At 43.5% G+C, this 20,592-nt stretch overlaps 1 protein-coding gene across 2 annotated transcripts in view; it reads left to right on the top strand.

Moving 5' to 3' along the window:
- Window positions 1-20,592, top strand: part of SPTBN4 (spectrin, beta, non-erythrocytic 4) — a 141,338-nt gene that overhangs the window by 95,138 nt on the left and 25,608 nt on the right. For both annotated transcript variants that reach the window (XM_006871413.1, XM_006871414.1), the window contains 2 exons: window positions 18,471-18,695; window positions 19,461-19,550. In XM_006871413.1, the coding sequence (XP_006871475.1) occupies window positions 18,471-18,695; window positions 19,461-19,550 (315 nt within the window). The remainder of the gene's footprint in view (window positions 1-18,470; window positions 18,696-19,460; window positions 19,551-20,592) is intronic.

Below are 20,592 nucleotides of genomic sequence, written 5' to 3'. Positions count from 1 at the left end.
GAAGCCTTTTGCAGCAGATTTGCCTAATGCCAATGAAAATTTTTTTGTTCCTTTTTCTTGACTGCTGCTTCCATGGGCATTGATTGTGGAGCCAAGTAGAATGAAATCATTGGCAACTTCAGTCTTTTCTTTGCTTATCATGCTGTTGCTTACTGGCCCAGATAAGGACCCCTTTACCTTCATAAAAATGTTTGCGCTCTCTAATGAGCTTTTGTTTCTGTGGGTAATATCTATTACTATTTACTGTATTAAAACTGACACATCTTAGAATTATTGAATCATTTTTAAAAAGTCTATAAAATAGTGACACCTATAACATATTTTTAGAAGAAGAATTATAAATACCTTGGAAGACTGGTCTTGCTTTTCAGTTTTATAACCCTCGTTAATGTCTGGCTTCAGAGAAGGAAGCTGGATTCTCATGTCTGTTTCTGCATCCCATTTGTTCTGGGAGCACAGGTCACATGATCGCTGTGAAACTCCACTGTATGCTTGGGACAAGATGAAAGGAGAAAGGGAAATAGCATCTTAGCATTTTTATAAAAATAGCTATGATCATGCAGTGCCTCTAAAGAGCTTGGGAGCTCCCAGGGGTCCCCAGACCACACTTTAAGAATTGCTGATCCATGCTCTGAGCTGGGCATTGTTAACTTCTTCCTCCTTCCCAGTAGCCCAAGGTCATATGGCCACTAAGCTGTCAAGCCCAGAGACTGTTCAGTCCCTTTTGGTCTCCATCCACTCTCTTCCCTTGAGTGTTTTAGACCACAATAGACAAGGCAACTCTCTCGCTGACCTCTGAGAAATCGATCCCTGTCCAACTTCTGGACCCCATTGGCTGAGCAGGCAGTGGGTACATAGGGTTGACTTGGCCCCAAGTTTGTTTTGAGAATTCTTCCAAAATATCGACAGAAATAGGAGTAGCCAGGGCCCAGGTGGTTGACGAGAAGCGGGAGCATCCGAGCATTGAATGAGGAGGGCTTGCGTTCATATTCTAGCCAGAATGCATTGTCAGTCCTTCTCTGAGCCTGTGTTCCCATCTTAAGTAAGGGTACAACAGCTCAGTCAGCCTAGGGCCAGATGAGTTTGTGCAAGGAAAGGATCCGCTTAGCATTAACTCCAGGGACAGGCTGAGCCCTCAGAACGGTCAGGGTCCCAACAAGAACAGAGGACATCACAACCATGGGACATTGGTTGTACTTAGCTGCTGCCACTGAGTTAAGCCGGACTCATGCACCAAGGGATGAAATGCTGCCCTCTCCTGCACCGTCCCTGTGATTGCTGATGGGACCATTGTGATCTAGGAGGTTTGTTTTCTTTCTTTTCTGTTTATTTTATGTTGTTGCTGCTGAAAATATACACAGCAAAACATAACACACTTCAACTGTTTCTCCGTGCACAATTCAGGGACATTGATGGCATTCTTTGGGTTGTGTGACCATCCTCATCCTCCCTTTCTGAGTTGTTCCTCCGCCATGAATACAAACTCATTGTCTTAGTGTTGCTAGCACAGAAGTACCATGACCCTTCAACAAACAAATTTATTCTCTCACACTTTAGGAAGCTGGAGTCCAAATTCAGAGTGTTGGCTCTGTAGGAAAGTTTTCTCTCTTTGTTAGCTCTGGGGAAAGGTGTTTGTCTCCTTCTGGCATCTGTAGGCCCAGCCTTCCTTGGCGATCTCCACGTATCTTGGCATCAGTCTTTCCCTGGCTGTAGGAACTTCACAGTGCAGGGATCCCAGTCTACTACTTGCTCTTCCTTCTTGGTGACAGTGGGTCCCTCTTTCTCTGCTCACTTCTCTCTCCTTTTATATCTCAAGAGATTGACTCAAGATACAACCTAATCGGGTAGATGGTTAGCATCATTAACATCATGGAAGGGAGGATTTGCAACACATAGGATAATTACATCAGATGAGGGCTGATCTTGTTAGATCACATTATGGGGGAAGGATTGCATTGTATTAGATCTTATCACGGGGAATAATTACATCTTCACTGCGAATCCACTGAGATGCCTGGCCCAGTCAAGTTGACACAAAACCTAAAGTACCACACTCACTGCCTCCTCAGATTCCATTCAAGTTTCTGTTGTCACTTTGCTCCCACATCGATAGTTCTTGTTGTTGTTGTTAAGTGCCATTGAGACGGTTCCAACCCACAGCAACCCTGTATAGGGTTTCCAAGAAGCGACTAGTGGATTTGAACCGCTGATCTTGTGGTTTACAGCCCAGTGCTTATTCTACAGTGCCACACCAGGAGTCTAGAGAGTTTTTTTTCTCTAAGTTTTCACTGTGAATTCAGTGATCGTTTATATGGGAGAACATCGGTTTTACACTCATTACTTCATTGCAACGATTACAGTCTCCTCCATGTATCATTATTCAACAGTATTTGCTTCTTTTCCCCGAGTTTGTTTGTTTGTTTTTTGTGGGGGGAGGTACACAAAAACACTCAGGAATATATAATCATTTACACAGCCAAAGGGCACAGTCTGCAAGCCTGCCTCCTGGCCGCCAGCACACAGCCTTTCTCGTTCCATGAGTCTAGAGTCCTCAGCTGCTCTCTCTCTCTCCGTGTGGTCATCTCTGGCTGTTTCTCTGGATACAGTCCCACATTTGGTTCGTGCTCTTCTCCCTTGATGGTCCTAGGGTCCTCTATTCCTGGACTGTAAGATTAACTACTCCCCTCTTTATGTTACAAAATTTCTACCTTTACAGTTGTGACAGTCATGATAACAATTTCTCCAGAGAGTTCTTAAAGGAGCATAATGCTCAAGGCAGACTTTTTGTACTAGTTAAGCTAAACTATTGTTTAGATGACTTCAGAAGTTACTTTTGGTTTAAGGTTTAAAGGATGCTCTCAGGCCAGTAGTTTTGGGAGTTGAGCTAACCCTTAGGGCCCCAGGAAGTCTAGCATCCAGACCCATAGTTTTCATTGTCAGGTTTTCAGAAGGAGATTGCCAGACCTTTCTTCCTAGTCTATTCTAGTCTGGCATTCCACTAAAACCCGTTCTGCATCAGAGTCACACATAGGCCTCCATTGACACATAAGGTGGTAGGTAGCTATGCTTGAGGGAGACCAGGAATGAAATCCAGGTTTCCCATAGGGATGGTGAGGATTCTATCCATAGTCTGTTGACGAAAGTGTGGACAGGGTAGGAGGAAGCCATCAGGGAGAGTGCAGCCCCAGGGGGTCACCTATGGGGGTGGGGGGTGGGGGTCCTTCACCTCCCCCAGCTTGAAGATAGGAAAAACCCTGAAGGAGAGCAAAGCCCCACACAGCTAGGTTCCAGAGTCCAGAATGATAGCCTGCCGGGATCTCTGCAGGGATGGGCTGGGGGACTCATTCTCTAGCCTCATCTCCTCTTCTCCCAGCCTTGTCCTGGGTCCCCTTTATTCCAGCCAGGACCACGTTCTGTAGAATGTGTCCACATTGTCACTATATAGGGCCCAGCACGTAGAAGGGTCTTGGACTTGGTTTATCAATCTGCTATTGCTATCTTGAAATTTTTTATTATTTAATGTGTAGAACTAAAATAATTTGGCATTTTAACCATTTTTATGTGTATGATTCAGCGATTAAATATTCTAAAATGTCTTTTTATTGCCTTTTTTTTTTTTTAAGTCTGTTGTCTAATACAAAGAACAGAGCTTGGACTCTGTTGTTGTGTGTTGTCAGATTAATTGTGACTCATGAGTATAGGACACAGTAAACTGCATGGGCCGTGAACCCCAAGGTCGGCAGTTCATACCCACCAGCTGCTCCTGGGGAACCCTATACAGGGTTACAGTGAGTTGGAACTGACTCAACAGCATTTAACAACTACAACAAGGGTTTCCCAGACTGAAATCTTTACGGGAGCAGCACGCCAGGTCTTTTCTGCCTTGGAATGACTGACTGGTGGGCTCCATCTGTGGTGAAATTCTTAATGACATTTTCACAAGGGTACCTATTCCTCCTTGTCTCCTTGCAGCAGCTGAACCTGTTGCCTTCATGTTGAGTCTGACTCATGGCAACCCCCATGTGACAGTTCAAAGGTTGATGTATTTCTAACTACATCACCAGGCCTTTCTTTCTTCCAAGGTACCTTGGGTAAATGTGAACCTTCAACTTTCAGTTAGTAGTCGGGGATGTTAACCATTAGCACCACACACGGGTTCCATTTTGCACCAAACCCTACCAATTAAGTAGCCAGTCCTGAGCCTCACCCACCTGGGAGCTAGAGATGCCACCAGAATTAGGTCAATGCAGTCAGCTCTTTCCCCACCTGGACATACAGCCAGTGGAGAAGCTTGGAAAATGAGTTAGGAGCACTTGTTAACGTGTTGTTAAGTGCTGTCGAGTCGGTTCCAACTCACAGCAACCCTGTATAGGATTTCCAAGGAACAGCAGTGGGTGGGTTTGAATTAGCGATCTTGTGGTTTGAAGTCCAGTGCTGATTCTCCAGAGCCACACCAGGTGTCCAGTTACGAGGATCCTTGTTTTCCCAGAAATTGAATTTTTTTCAGCATATTGTGGTGAATAATAATCAGACTCAGGACTCAGATAGGCCCAGATTTGATTCAGAGCCTCATCACTTACCAGCTGTGTGATGTTAGACAAGTGACTTTGTCCCTGGCTCTGAGTCCTCACATCCCTAATATCTCCTCTTGAAGTGAGCGAATCCTAAAGCTAGTCCCCTAAGGCTCATACACTGGGGACAGCAGGAGTGTGGGAGGTACCGTGGTCAAGGGCATGGATGCTGGAGTCAGGCTGCCCAGGTTCAAGCTGGGTAACGTTACAAAGGTGCCTCTCTTGGCATCTGTTTCCTACTCAGGAAAATGGGCGTAATAACAGCTTTAGCTTCATAGGGACTTATTTCGGACATATTCTCAGGAGGGACCAGTTCCTAGAAAAGGATATCATGCTTGATAAAGTGGAGGGTCCTCAAAAAAGAAGAAGACCCCCTCCCCCCCAGTGAGATTGATTGGCATAGTGGCAGTAACAATGAACTCAAGCTTACCAATGAATGTGAGGATGGTGAAGAATCGGACAGTGTTTCCTTCTGTTGTGTATAGAGTCGAGATGAGTGGGAACCAGCTCGAGGGCACCTAACAATAACAACAACATTGTATGGACATTGTGAAGGTTAAAAGACGTAATGCCTAAAGTAATTTTAGAATTGCTTATGCAATATTATGGTGAAAGCAAATCTACTAACTAGGCTTCAGCATTTGCTTACAGGTTGTTATTTTTCTTTTTAAAAAATTTCACCTTTTTATTGTGAATTGACTGAAAGTTTACAGAGCAAATCATCAGTTTTAATATTCAACAATTCTTACATTTGTTTCCATCTCAGTCAGTGTAACATCACTTATCCCACTTCCTCCTGTTGTTGCAATGCTTTGAACCTGAAGAGGGTGCATTGTCACTGAGGGAGTATTGTTTCCAAAGTTTTTTAGGGTGCTTACAGTTACTTCCCCACCTTCCGGTAGTTGTTATTCATGTACTACAGAGTTACTCATTTGTTTCTACTTGTATTACATATTAAGCATTTCCCCCTTTAACCTTATTGGGTTTTGTATTTTTTATTTTGGAGTATGGTACATAACCCATCAAGCTTGCTAAATAAATCAGAAAGAAGCAAAAAAGAAGACCCGCAATGAAGTAGATTAACACAGTGTCTGCAACAGTGGGCTCAAACATAGGAACGTTTGTGAGGATCAGGCAGGGTTGTGTACATAGCAACTCAATGGCACCTAACAACGACCACATGTGAAATACCAAGGAGCAGTTAAAGTGCTTGACTGTTAAGCGCTTGACTGTTAACTGCTTGGATCGAACCCACCAGCAGGAGAAAGATGTGGTAGACTGCTTCCGTAAGGATTACAGTTTTGGAAACCCTGTGGGGCAGTTGTTTCTAATCTGCCCTATAGGGTCACTAGGAGTGGGAATTGACGCATAGTGAAATACCAGAGTCCCTGGTTGGGACAGACAGTTTATGCAGTCACACTAATCAAAAGGAGTCCTGGTGTGGATAATGTGCTTAACTGCAAGGTCAGTTTGAACCACAAGGTCGGTAGTTCAAATCTACCAGCCGCTCATCGGAAAGCCTATACAGGGTCGCTGTGAGTTGGGACCAACTCAACAGCACTTAACAACAACTAATCGAAAGGTTGGTGGTTCGAGTCTACCCAGAAGCACCTTGGTTGACTGATCTAAAAAATCAGCTATGGAGAGCCCTGTGGAGTACAGTTCTACTCTGACACACACAGAGGCATCATGAATCCCAATCAACTTGATGGTAATTGATTGATTACTGGTATATGAAACTAATACAAGAGGGCTGTAAAAAGTTTGTGGAGATTAAAAGATAATGTAAATTTCTCCACTTAACTTTTTGAAGCTCCCTCCTATGTAGTGTTAAATGTTAGAATTATCTTCAATTCACGTGATCTTACCAAATTGCTTGCTAGTTAGTGCTCACTCTCAAGTCTTCGCCAAGACTTAGCGTTGTCAGACTTTTTAGATTTTCTCCAACCTGTGCAATCTCACTGTGGATTTTTAAGGTGACTGGGGAACTCAGCATCCTTGTCTTTCTCTGCTGACCATTTAGGTTTCAGAAGGAGGACTTGGGGTCTCTTGTTCTGGCCAGGAGCCCCAAACACAATCCTGGTACCCATTCCCTTTCCAAAGGAGGATACAGACTGCTTTCCTTCCCCTTGCAGGATTTAGTTCCAGCCTGGTGTAGTGCTGTGGGTTAACGCACTGGACTGCAAAGTCAGTTTAAACTGCAAGGTCGGAGGTTCAGGCACACGAGCTAGCTGCTGCTCAGAAAGCCTATATGGGGTTACTAGGAGTAGGAACTTATTCGACGGCACTTAACAACAACAAAACCAGGAGACCACAAGGAAGGGTCCCCATTGTTCACGGGGGAGCGACTGAGGCCCAGAGGGAACAAGGGACTGGCCTGGGGCCACACAGCAATGGGTGCCAGAGGCAAACACACACACAAATACACTGGACTCCTGGGCCCTTTCTCCAGCAGAGGGAGCCCAAGGCCACAACTCCCAGATGGCGCTCTACTGGGCCTAGAGAGCTACCACCGGGTAGGGAAGGAACTGCCTGAGAGCGCAGGCGCGGGCGTATGCCAGAGGCAAGGGGGCAGCTGCTACCAGCCTGGCATGCTACCTGGATGCCCACCCCTCAGGCCACAAGGGCCCAGCTGGTTTGGGGGAGGTGGCGGCTCCATTTCTGGGGGTTTCTGCCTTTCTCTGAGTCTCTGTCTCAGCGCGGATGCCTGTCTCTCTGCGCCTCTCTGTTTCTCTGAGTGTCTGGTAGGTTCTATGTCCCCATCTCTGTCTTTTTCCCTCTGTTTCTGTTTCTATCTGTCTTAGCCCCTATCTCTCTGTCTGCTTTTCTTTATCCTTCTCTCGAGCTGCTCTTTCTATTCATTTTCCTCCATCTTTCTCCTTCACTCTCTTCTGTTTTTATTTGTGTTCTCCATCTCTGTCTTCCTCCAGTGATCATCTCTCATCCCTGGTGTTCCCCTAGTCTCCCCTTCACGGCCTCCCTTTTGACCCTCACCCAGCCGCTGCAGCAGGCTCCCACTGCCCAGAGCCAGGTTACCCAGAGTCCTCTCCCAGAGCCTCCCAACCAACTGCTCTTCCTCCTGGCTGAGGGACCAGATGGTGTCATCCTAAGATTCCCATCTCCTCCCCTACTTTCCCAGCCCTCAGGGTCCTGGCCAGCTGGTCTGGTTCAACCACCAGCTTCTTGGGTGGGGCAGATGTGCATAGGGGAAGCTATTCTGTCATCTTAGGGGGACCAGCCTGAGGAAAATACTGGAGACTTAGTCTCTGGGGGCTCCATACCACCTACCCAAACTTCTAACCCCACCCTGAACGAGGACCTTTCCCAGGACAAGGAAGCACTCACTTCTTCCCCTTTTCCTTTGCTGCTGATGAGTGTTTCTGCTTTCAGCTCAGCATGGCCTGGGGAAGAGTCCAGCTGGCATCCCACTCCTATCCTGTGTATTCAAGGCCAAGTGACCCCACCTCTCTGAGCCGCACTGCCTCCAATTATAGGGAAGCAGAGTGGCAGTGAGTTTGTGTTTTACGATCATGTGGTCCTGGGTTCAACTCCTGATTCTGACAGTTTTCACTCTGGACCAGTGACTGTTTCTCTCAGAGCCTCAGTTTTCCCAACTGGAAAATGGGAAAGCATTAATAACCAGCTAAATGGATCAGAACAGGAATCAAGTCACCATGGGGTCAGGTGTTTCTGGAAGTGGGGGGAAGGGGCTCCTTTTGTGTGTGTGTTTGTTCTTACCTTTGATGTCGTTTATAAAAATGAAGATCTAATTCACAGAACATAAAGTCACCATTTTAAATTAAGGTGAAATTCACAAAATAAAGTTCATCGTTTTAAATGGAGTGGTAGATTCAAAAAGGTGATTGGTCGTCACTATTAATCTGATTCCACAATATTTTCATCACCCCAAAAAGACCAATAAACAACATTCTTATCAATGGAGAAAAGTTTGAAGTTGTCAAAAGACTTCATTTTTCTTGGATCAACCATCAAAACTTATGGAAGCAGCAGCCAAGAAATCGAACAACATATTGCATTAGGCAAATCTGCTGCGCAAGACCTATTTTAAAGTGTTGAAGAGCAAAGGTGTCAGCTTGAGGACTAAGGTGCGCCTAACACAAGCCATGGTATTTTCAATAACCTCATATGCCTGCAAAAGCTAGACAGTGCATAGGAAGACCATAGAAGAATTGATGCATTTGAGTTATGGTGTTGGAGGAGAATACTGAAAGTGCCATGGGCTGCCAAAAGAACAAACATCTGTGTTGGAAGAAGTGCAGCCTGAGTTCTCCTTGGAGGCCAAGATGGCCAAACTTCATCTCTCATACTTCAGACATATTGTCAGGAGGGACCAGTCGCTGGAGAAGGATATCATGTTTGGTAAGGTGGAGGGTCAGAGAAAAAGAGGAAGACCCTCAGTGATATGGATTGGCAGAGTGGCAGCATCAGTGGGCTCAAGTGTGACAACAATTGTAAGATTGGCCCAGGACCGGGCAGTGTTTCATTCTGTTGTGAATAGAGTCGCTATGAGTCGGTATCGACCTAACAACAACAACAACAATGAAAAGAAACCTCAAGGCTAATAGCAGTCACTCCTCATCTCCCTCCCTTCCCCCAACCCTAGAGCTCCCAACAATATATGAGATCCTGAGATCCAGGAAGACCAGAATCACCTACTTCCTATCTCTATGGATTTCCCCATTGCAGACGTTTCCTATCCAGGGAAGCACATGATGTGAGCCCTTTGTGTCTGCTTTCTTGCATTTGACACTGTTTTTTCAAGAGTCATCCCTGCTGTAGCATATGTCAGAACTTCCTGCCTTCTCTGGTTTTAATCTCTAAAGTTAGTTCTTTGTTATTTATTTCATGTTTCATAATGCTCAGTTAAGAGAAGTAAAAAGAAAAACCTAGTAGTGCCACCGTTTTCGTATTGGGCTGCTAGCCATAAGGTTGGCGGTTCAAACCTACCAGCTGCTCTGCAGGAGAAAGATGAGACTTTCTTCTCCTATAAAGATTTACCATCTTAGAAACCCTAAGGAGCTGTTCTACTCTGTTCTATAGTGCCACTTTGAATTGAAATGGACTCAAAAGCCATGTTTTTGTTGTGTTTTTGTAAAGAAAGTAAAATAGCACAGTGACTAGTTCAATGGCCAATATCAACACATAGTCCCCGATCATCTACTCAGCCAGGCACTGTGCTAGACTGGGATGTAGCTGTGTATGAAACAGACAAACAGCCCTGTCTTCCCCGATCTCATATGTTATTAGGAGCTCTAAGTGTGTGAACCCTTGTCAAGTGCTTAGAGCCTGGCATGGAGCAGACACTCAGCATTATACCAGTAGTATAACACGTGTTTGCTACTGTGTGATAAGAAGTTCAAACAGAATCATGTATTATGAAAAAGAAAAAGTCTTTTCCAACAATTAGAACAATAGCAGCAAAGTAAGCTATAGCTGCCAGAAGAAAAGAAATAATAAAGGTTAAAGCAGAAATAAATGAAATAGAAAACAGAAAAACAATAAAAAGTATCAACAAAACACAAAACTGGTTCTTTGGAAAGATTAATAAAATCAACAAACCATTGGCAAACCTAATGAAAGAAAAAGAAAATACAAATAACATGAACAAGAAATGATATGGGCGACATCACAGCAAAACCAATGGAAATATAAAGAATAATAAATAGAATAGTACAAAGAATGGTACTCCACCAAATTTGAAAATCTAGATGAAATGGACAAATTTCTAGAAACACATAATTCTACTTATGCTAACTCAGACTGAGGCAGAAAACTTGAACAGATCTATAACAAAAGAAGAAATTGAGCAAGTCATTAAAATATTCCCAGAAAAAAAAAAGTCCTAGACCAGATGGTTTTACTGGTGAATTCTACCAAACATTCAGAGAAGATCTGACATCAAATCTACTCAATTTATACCAGAACATAGAAAAGGATGAACAACTCTGAGTTCATTTTATGAAGCAAACATAAGCCTTATCACTAAAGAACCAGGCAAAGACATCTCTAAAAAAGAAAATTATACACCAATATCCCTCATCAACATAGATGCAAAAATTTTCAGCAAAATCTTAGCCAATTGAATTCAACAACATATATATATATTTAAAAAATACAGCATGATCAAGTGAGATACTGGGTATGCATGGATGGTTCATATTAGTAAAGGTATCAGTGTAATCCACCACATAAATGGGAAAAAACCGCATGTGATCATATCAGTTGATGCAGAAAAGGCATTTGACAAAATCCAACACCCATTCCTAATAAAACACGGAGCCACTGCGTTTTATGTTTTTATAGAAATAGAAGAGAAATTTCTCAGCATAATTAAGGGCATATATACCGTAGTGGTTATGAATCGAGCTGCAAACGACAAGGCCAGCAGTTTGAAACTACCAGCTGCCCCGCGGGAGAAAGATGAGGCTTTCTGCTCCCGTAAAGGTTTACAGCCTCAGAAACCCTGCTCAGGGTCGCTATGGGTCGGAACCAACTCGACAGCACTTAACAACAAAAACAACATACCAAACCAACAAGGAGCTCTGGTAGTGTAGTGGTTATGAATCAGGCTGCGAACTGCAAGGTCAGCAGTTCTAAACTACCAGCAGTTTCGCAGAAGAAAGGTGAGGCTTTCTGCTCCTGTAAAGATTTACAGCCTTGGAAACCCTGTACAGGGTCGCTATGGGTCGGAACTGACTCCACGGCACATAACAACAACAATGTACCAAACTAGCGGAGTCCTGGTGTGGCGCTGTGAGTTAATGCACCAGACAGACTTCAAAGCCATTTGAACTACAAGGTCGGTGGTTCAAGCTCTCCAGTCGCTCCTTGGAAACCCTATACAGGGTCGTTATGGGTTGGAACCGACTCGACGGTACTTAACAACAACAACAATACCAAACCAACAGTTGTTATCACTCTCAATGGATAGAAACTGAAAACCATTCCCCTTGCAAACAGGAACCAGACAAGGATGCCCTTTATCACCACTCTTATTCAATTTTTTGCTGGCAGTCTTAGCCATAGCTATAAGATAGGAAAGGGAAATTAAGAGACATTCAAATTGGCAAAGAAAAAAAAAACCCTGTTTGGCTTGCAGAATGTGCCCTTTGGTTGTTTAAATTATTATATATTCCTGAGTGTTTTTGTATACATCTTCCCACACCCCACACCCCCAAAAAGAAAAAGAAAAACAGAGGGAGTGAAGCAAATACTGTTGAATGATGATGCACGGAGGAGATTGTAATCATTTGCAATGAAACGATGATGTAAAGCTGACGTTCTCCCATGAAAACTATCACCCAGTTCACACACACACACACACAAAAAAAAACCTGTGTGCAGATAACATGATCCAAAAGATTCCACCACCATTAACATAAGCTTAATCCCTTTAAGGGGAGTGCAGTGGTTCTATATGATAAGCATTGGACTGTGAACCACGGGATCAGCGGTTCAAACTCACTAGCTGTTTCGTGGGAGAAAGATGAGGCCTTCTGCTCCTGTAAAGATTTACAGCCTCAGAAACCTTATACAGGGTTGCTACAAGTCAGAATCAACGGCCCTTAACAACAACAATGGCCCTAAGCATAAACTCTCCGATTTCATGCCCTCCCACCTTTGTTGTTGTTGTTGTAAAGTGCTGTTGCGTAGGTTCTGACTCATAGCGACTCTGGATAGGGTTTTCAAGGAGCAGCTGGTGGGTTTGAACTGCTGACCTTATGGTTGACAGTCCAGTGCTGATCCTAGAGAGCCACACCAGGAGTCTGTCCCACCTTTGGTAACCACAGATAATTATTAAGTTTCTATATATAAAGAGCTTCCAAAAGTTTGTGGAAAAATTCCTTTATCTTTTCATTCCATTCTTTCATAAGCTTTTTGAAACCCCCTCTCATATATGAGATCATACAATATTTCTTCTTTCCCAAGTGACATTTCACCCAGCATGCTGTGAAGACTTCATTTCTCTTTATCACTATGTAGTAGTATTCCATTGTGTGTATGTTTGTTGTTGTTATGTTCCATTGAGTTGGTTCTGACTCATAATGACCTTGTATAGGGTTTCTGAGGTACCGCTGGTGAGCTTGGACTGCTGACCTTGCAGTTCAAATGACTTTGCAGTCTGGCACATTAACCCACAGTGCTGTGTTTATTCATATATATCTGCTGATGGACATTTTTGTTGTTTCCATGTTTTGGCTGTTGAGAAAAATGCTCTGAACACTGGTATACAGATTCCATTGCATTTTTGTCTTCACTTTTTCTGAGCATATACTTAGAACTGAGGTGGCTGAACATATATTTCTTTAATATATATAGTTTTGGAGGTTCATCCAGCCTCTATGGTTCCAGAAGTCTAGATTCCAGAAGAATTTGAAATTCTGCTGAACATCCTTTTAATAGTTATTTGTACTGTGTTTCTGTAACTTTTGCCTATGTTTGCAGGGGAACAGAAATCCAATTGGGTGTTGCAATTATGTGACACTTATATAGAAATAGAATAGTGTTGGTCCTTGGAATCATTCCAGCTGAGATCATATGTTCACTTGCTGGAGATGCTGTAGAGATCACATATCTAATGGAGAACTGAAGCCTAAAACCTTGAAATTTCAGGCAATACTTGAGTTTCCTAGATTCTATGCCATTCTTCACCAGCTGCTCCTCTGAAACCCTATACAGGGTCGCTACGGGTCAGCACTGACTCAGAGGCACTTAACAGCAACAACATGCCATTGTGATCTTTCTGCACATGGGTGATGCTGGTGGTTGTGTGCTCTCATGTCAGTGCTGACTCCTAGAGACCCTGTTTAGGGTTTCAGAGGCTGTACATTTTTACGGGAACAGAAAGTCTCATTTTTCTTTTGTAGAGCCACTGGTGGATTGAAACTGCTGACCTTGCAGTTAGCAGCCCAACTTGGAGCCCACCACACTAGTAGACCACTTTTCCTACAAGCTACTACGGTGATTTTAGAGACAAAAGATTCTTAGGGAGTTTTTAGATTTTGGAGTAACTCTCCTTGTCCCCTCAGCCCCCTTAACTTGTGATTGTGCTGTATTTATATTCATCTTTCCTGGTTTTGACTTGTTAGAAGTTTTGACTTTTCTCCCATTTCATGACCACCCCCGGCCCCCCAGTACCGGGTCGCTATGAGTTGGCTTTGAACAGCAACCACAGTGATCGGGAGGTGTCCCTGGGTGATGCAAATGGTTAACATTCTTGGCTACTAACTGAAAGGTCAGAGCTTGGAGTTCACCCTGAGGCCCCTCAGAAGAAAGACCCAGTGATCCATTTCTGAAAAGTCAGCCATTGAAAACTCTGTGGAGCACAGGTTTATTCTGGCACACATGGGGTGCCCATAAGTCAGATTCACTTGCACAGCAACTGGCTAGAGATTGTGAACTGTTAGTAGTTGACACTTTTTAAAGGTATAGGTCATAGGACCCCAAACTAAATGGACAAACAGGGAACTTATTGGCTCACAAAGCTGAAAAATCCAGGCAGTGTGCAGCAACCCGTGTGTCAGGGTCAAACTACATCTTCAGGAATCGGTCTCCATCTTTGTCTGGGCCCTGCTTTCCTGTGTTGTCTTTTTTTTATATGAGAACTTCTTCCCTCATGGTGGCAAGATGGCCCCCAGAGCTGGATCTTACATCCTACCAGTTTAGGAATCCTTCCCTTCTGTGCGCCTACGTTTTTCCAGCAAAAATGGGAAAGATTTTCATGGGTTAGGTAGGTGCATAGCCAAGTTGAGTCAGTATTCTCAATGGCCAGGCCAGAATCACATGACCATCCTTGGAATTCTGGGTTTTATTAGCCCCCCAGGAAGCAAGAGAGATTTTTCAGGCAAGCTCTGTGTAGGTCACATGACTGACCATCCCTGACCCAATCCCTGTAGCTAGAGTAATTTCAGTGTTCTGATTGGCTGGATTTGGATCACATGGCCACTTTTCGGACTCTAAATTTTATTAAGCCTTTAGGAATCTCAGGACCTTAGAGTGGGGTTTGAGGTGCTGCCAAAGCGGAGTGGGTGGGATTTGTGGTTGTTGGGCAGGTAAAACCAAAGCTCAGCATCATAGAAGCTGGGAACAAAAGTCCGTCACTGTTGGTTTGCAGCCATTTGCCATAATCTGTTTCCACTTAATTTCATTATTATTTTGTTTTCTTCTCTACTGACTTTCCCTCATCTGTTTAGAATCACACAAGTAATACAAAACTACATTATTTTGGTGAAAGATCTAACTAACCCAAAGTCGTCAGTAAAATTAATGTCTCCCTTCAACCAGCCTCCTAATTCCGCACCCCAAAGGGAACCCCAGTTTTTATTTATTTATTTTGTCCTTCTCGACCTCTTACTATACATAAATACATGTGTATTTATCTGTAGGGATTTAAAAATTTTTGTTTTTCATGTGATTTTTTTTTACGGTATGCTTTTTTGTTTTGTTTTTGTTGTGAAGTGAGTAATAGTTTACATGGGAGAACATCGGTTTTACACTCATTGTTTCATTGCAATGATTACAATCCCCTCCATGCATCATCATTCATCAATATTTGCTTCTATTCCCTCTGTTTTTTGTTTTGTTTTGTTTTGTTTTTCGGGAGTAGGGGGTTGTACACAGAAACACTCAGGAATATATAATAATTTAAACAACCAAAGAGCACATTCTGCAAGCCTGCCTCTTGGCCACACAGCACTCAGCCTTTCTCTTTCCATGAGTCTAGAGTCCTCAACTGCTCTGTCTCTCCATGTCATCATCTCTGCCTCCATATCTGGTGTCGCTGCTTCTCTAGTTAGGGTCCCGCATTCCACTTATGCTCTTCTCCCTTGATGGTCCTAGGGTCTTCTGTTCCTGGATTGCAAGATTAACTACTCCCCACTTTTTGTTACAAAACTTCTCCCTTTACAGTTGTGACAGTCGCAATTAGTCATGATAACAATTACTTACTATTGAATCACAAGAATTTTTCCCCCATCTCCTTTCACCAGACCCATCTAGACAAGATGAAAAACATTCAGTGGGGATTTCAGCTTCCCCTACACACGCTGAAACTAAATTCACTCTTAAAAACTTGTAAGCCAGTCACTTTGTGCCCGTATAACCCCCTCATTTTAGGTAGCCAATGTCTAAATTGCCCTTCCCTATCAAACCTGTATACAGAGGGGAATAGGATTAATACTTGATGTGAAGACTCCTTCCCTCTCACTTGGTATTTTGAGCTATTACATCCATAAGTATAGGTCAAGTTCACCAAATTGTAGCAATTTACACGTTTCCTTTATCAAAACATTTTTTTTTATCTTCCTCTAGTCAAGTTCTGATCATCAAGCCATCAAAGCTAGGTCGAATGGTACTATCTACAAGTTTGGGTGTTCTTGTGCATTTTCATGTGATTTTTAAATAAATAATTTTCATGGCTCAGACATCAGAAAGTATACAAAAAATCCTAAGCAAAAAATCTCTTTCATCTCAATGTTCTCCATTCATTAATTCAGAGCTCCCCCAGCAGTAGGTGTTGTAATTGTTAAGTGCCATCGAGTGGGTTCCAACTCATAGCAACCCTGTATAGGGTTTCTGGGGAGCAGTTGGTGGGTTTGAACTACCAACCTTGTGGTTTGTAGCCCAATAATGATCATACAGTGCCACACCAGGAGTCCAATATATCCTACCTGTTAATTCATTTATTATTTACTTCAATCAAATAACCTACTCCTCATCAACTATCTCATTATCTGACATTTTGCATTTACAACAATAGTCAAAAATCTACTAATTGATGATTTTGCAAATTAATGACAAGTCTGGCAGTAACAAACACCGAGGTATGAGGTGAGAATAAGTTGGCTGTGGTGGTTAAGGTTATGTGTCAACCTGACTGGGTTATGATTCTCAGTGGCTTGGCAGTTCTGTAATGATGCACTTTGGCAGTTCTGTAATGATGTGGTCATCCTCTGTTTTGCGATCGGATGCTGCCATCTTCCATTTACCCTTATAATGCCAGTTTTCACACAGTGACCTGGTCTTTGGAATCTGGCTGTTAGTAAGTGAGGAGTGGGTGTGCAGATAATATATTTAAACATAGAATCTGAGTAGCCTTTTCCTCTTAACAGTAAATCTTGGCCAGTATTTCATACTGTTGTGGATTTGTTTAACTTTTTTCCATGATTGGTGGGCAATGAGGGCTGTCCCCAGCATCTTCCCATTACAAAGTTTGCTACAATAAACATATTTGGACAGACATCTCTGTGCATATGTGCCAGTATTTCTTAAAGATGTATTCCTCGAAGTGGAAGCAAAAGTACTGGGTTAAAAAAATCTGCACATTTTATATTTTGATGGAACCTGCCAACTTGTCTTCCAAAAATTCTCTACCGATTTACACCAGCAACCACAGTGGCTGAATATGTCCAACTCCCAGCATCTTTGCCAACACTAGATAGTCTTTTAAATGTTTGCGAATCTGATGTATAGTAAAAGACTAGCTTGCTTTGATTTGCATTTCCTTGCTGTTTAGCATGACTGGGAACCTTCCATACTTGTTTTTCTTCTGTGTGGTACCTATTCACATCGGGTGCCCATTTCTCTCTTGGGTAGTCTTTTTCCTTGTTGATGGCATTCACTCATCTTTGAATCATGTGCCAGACACTTGGGAATACAGCAGCAAATGTGATACAGCCCTTGATCTCAAGGAGTTAATGGGAGAAAACCAATCAAAAGCTCATGAGTAAAGACAGAGTTGCATGATGGGGGCAAATGCTGTGAAATCAAAGGAAGCAGACTAAATGGGGAATTATCAGATTGCTAAGAAACTAGTTCCTTGTTCTGATATATATCATAAATGTTGCTGTTGTTGTTAAGTACCACTGTGTCCGTTCTGACTCATAACAACCCTGTTTTAGGGTTTCCAAAGCTGTAAATCTTTATGGGAGCAGAAAGCCTTATCTTTCTCCTGGATCACATATAAGAGGACCTTCAAAAAGCTTATGGAAAAATGGAATTAAAAGTCAGTGGAATTTATCTACACACTATTTGAAGCCCCCTTCTCCTTCATAATTTTCCAGTTTGTCATTTGCCTTTTCTCTCCACCATGAAATTTTGGTTGATGAAAAAGCAATTTTATTTTTATGGGATCAAATTGATAATCTTTCACTTTGTGGTTATGTTTGGAAAGATTTTCTCCATCCCAAGATCATAAAAATACTCACCCAGGGTTTCCTTTAGTGCCTTATGGATTTGCTTATTCTATTGAAGTTGATAATCCATCTGGAATTGTTTTCCATGTGCAGAGAGAATGAGATCCAGCCAACTGGTTAGCCAGTTGGACAACAATCCATCTTTTCCTCAGGGGTTTGAAATGGTACCTATAAAATATATGAATTCTCATGTATATTTAATAGGTCTACTTTTGCGCTTTGTTTCTAGCTCTATGGCACATCGACCATTTCAATCACTGTAGCTTTTTTTTATTTTAACATCTGAATAGCTTGGTCTAGTTACTTAACCTCCTTGAATCTTGGTTTCCTCGTTTGTAAAACAGGGATGGTAACACCTACCTTGAAGGGTGCTTAAAAATGAATGGATTCTTTTAGTTTAGGGGGCCAGGTAAGCTGCTTTGAAAAGGTAGTATCCGAACTGCAAGCTGATTGACAAGGAAGAATGTGCCAGACAGAAGGACCCGCATGTGGAAAGATCCTAAAACCGGCAGTAGCTAAGTGTGTTGCTGGACCAATAAGGAGGCCAGCGCTCTTGAGGGGACGGAGCAAGGATGGAGTGGAATGCTGAGATTCTGAGGAGACTGTCACCAGAAAGGTACTGGAGAGCCACAGAAGTCTAGGGAGGGAGGGTGGAGCCTGCTAATGCTGCCTCTGTCCTTAACAGTCGATGGAGTCCCAGATGGAGGAGTGGTACCGCGAGGTGGGAGAGTTGCAGGCGCAGACCGCCGCCCTGCCGCTGGAACCCGCAAGCAAAGAGTTAGTGGGCGAACGGCAGAACGCAGTGGGCGAGCGCCTAGTGCGCCTGCTCCAGCCTTTGCAGGAGCGCCGCCGCCTGCTCCTCGCTTCCAAGGAGCTACACCAGGTGGCGCACGACCTGGACGATGAACTAGTGAGGACCGGCGAGGATCCGGGGCGGGTCCAGGATCACCGAGAGGGCGGCGAGAGACGGGCGGGGACGGGGAGTGGCGGGGGACGGGAGTGGCGGGGCCTAAGAGGCTGGGGACCAGGAGGAAGGTCGATGCCAGGGAGTTATAAATGGCTGATAGGTCCCCCTACTGATATGTTGGTAGAATCATTCATTCAGATCTTCATTTATTGATGCACTCTTTCACTTATGCATCCATTCACAGTATCTGTCATTCCCTCAATCATTTTCACTCATTGACTTAGTTTGTGAAGTCACTCATTTGTTTGTTTGCCATTCATCCATCATTCACCTATTACATACCCTTTCTTGAATGATGCTGGGTCACAGGAATGGCCACAACAGCCTCTTCCTGCCCATAGAGGGCCCAGAATCCAAAGGGAAAAAAAGACTGATCCCCAGACAGGGTAGGGCTGTGTTGAGGAAGGCTAGCCAGCTGTGGGAGCCCAAGGAGGCACGGGCCAAGGCTGGAGGTTGGGGACAGCTCTTGGAGGAAAGCTACCTGAACTGAAACCTACAGGAAAAGTATGAGGGAGCCAGGTTGAGGGAGTTGGAAGTGTAAACAGCATGTGCCAAGGTTACAGGTTAGCAGGAGAGAACAAGACTGAGTAGGTAAAGGGGCTGAGGAAGTGACCAGCCCCAGACACTGGATGCTGTACAAAGGGATTAACTTTCGGTGCAGAAGTCCTTAGGGGCATTTTCCCTGACTTGTCCCTGTGTCTTCTCCAGGCCTGGGTCCAGGATCGGCTGCCAGTGGCCATGCAGACAGAACGAGGTAATGGCTTACAAGCTGTTCAGCAGCACATGAAGAAGAACCAGGTGAGCAGGGTCTGGGGACGAGGGAGTAGGCTAGGATGCATTGGGATACGAGTGAGAAAACACAGCCCCAAATGGTTGAAGCAAAAAAAAAAAAGGTGGGGTGTGTGTGTGTGTGTGTAATGATATTATTGGTTCTTGTCACTGAAACAAAGTTGTACGTGTACAGTCGGTACAAGTACATCAGAGTGGTGGTGTTGTCAAGTGCCCCCGAATCAGTTCTAACTCACTGTTCTTGTTAATGCCATCCATCTGGTTCCGACTCATAGCAACCCCATGTACAACAGAACCAGATACTGCCCAATCTTGTGCCATCCTCACAATTGTTAGTCTTGAGCTCAGTGCTACTGCCACTGTGCCAATCCTTCTTGAGGGGGGGTGTCTTCCTCTTTTTCCGCTGATCCTCCACTTTACCAAGCATGATGTTCTTCTCCAGGGACTGGTTCCACGTGATAATATGTCCACTGTTTGTCCTGTGATCCTAACACGTCTAAGGAACACTCTGTCTGTACTTCTTCCAAGACAGATTTGTTTGTTCTTCTGGCAGTCCAGAAGACTCCTGGTACTTTTAATATTTTCCTCCAGCACCATAACTCAAATGCATCGATTCTTCTACAGTCTTCCTTATTCATTGCCCAACTTTCACATGCATAAGACGTTATGGAAAATACCATGGCTTGGGTCAGGCGCACCTTAGTCCTCAAACTGCTGCCATCTTTGCTCTTCAGCACTGTAAAGAGATCTTATGCAGCAGATTTGCTTAAGGCAATACATCGTTTGATTTCTGACTTATAGAGACCCTATATAGGATTTCCAAGAAGCAGCTGGTGGGTTTGAACTGCCGACCTTGTGGTTAGCAGTCCAGTACTTATCTTGCAGCACCATACCAGGCCCCTGATATTGTCCCACATCTCTTAGCTGTTTTTCTTTTTTTTTTTTTAATATTTACAGTGCATGATTTCTTTTTTTTTTTTAATTTAAGGTTTTTATTGTGGATTGAGTGAAAGTTTACAGGGCACATCATCAGTTTCACATTCAACAATTC

This window comes from Chrysochloris asiatica, unplaced genomic scaffold (assembly GCF_000296735.1).
Source record: "Chrysochloris asiatica unplaced genomic scaffold, ChrAsi1.0 scaffold00168, whole genome shotgun sequence".
Classification (NCBI taxonomy): domain Eukaryota; kingdom Metazoa; phylum Chordata; class Mammalia; order Afrosoricida; family Chrysochloridae; genus Chrysochloris; species Chrysochloris asiatica.
The sequence above is the reverse complement of the archived record's forward strand: the minus strand, read 5'-3'. Positions and strand labels throughout refer to the sequence as shown.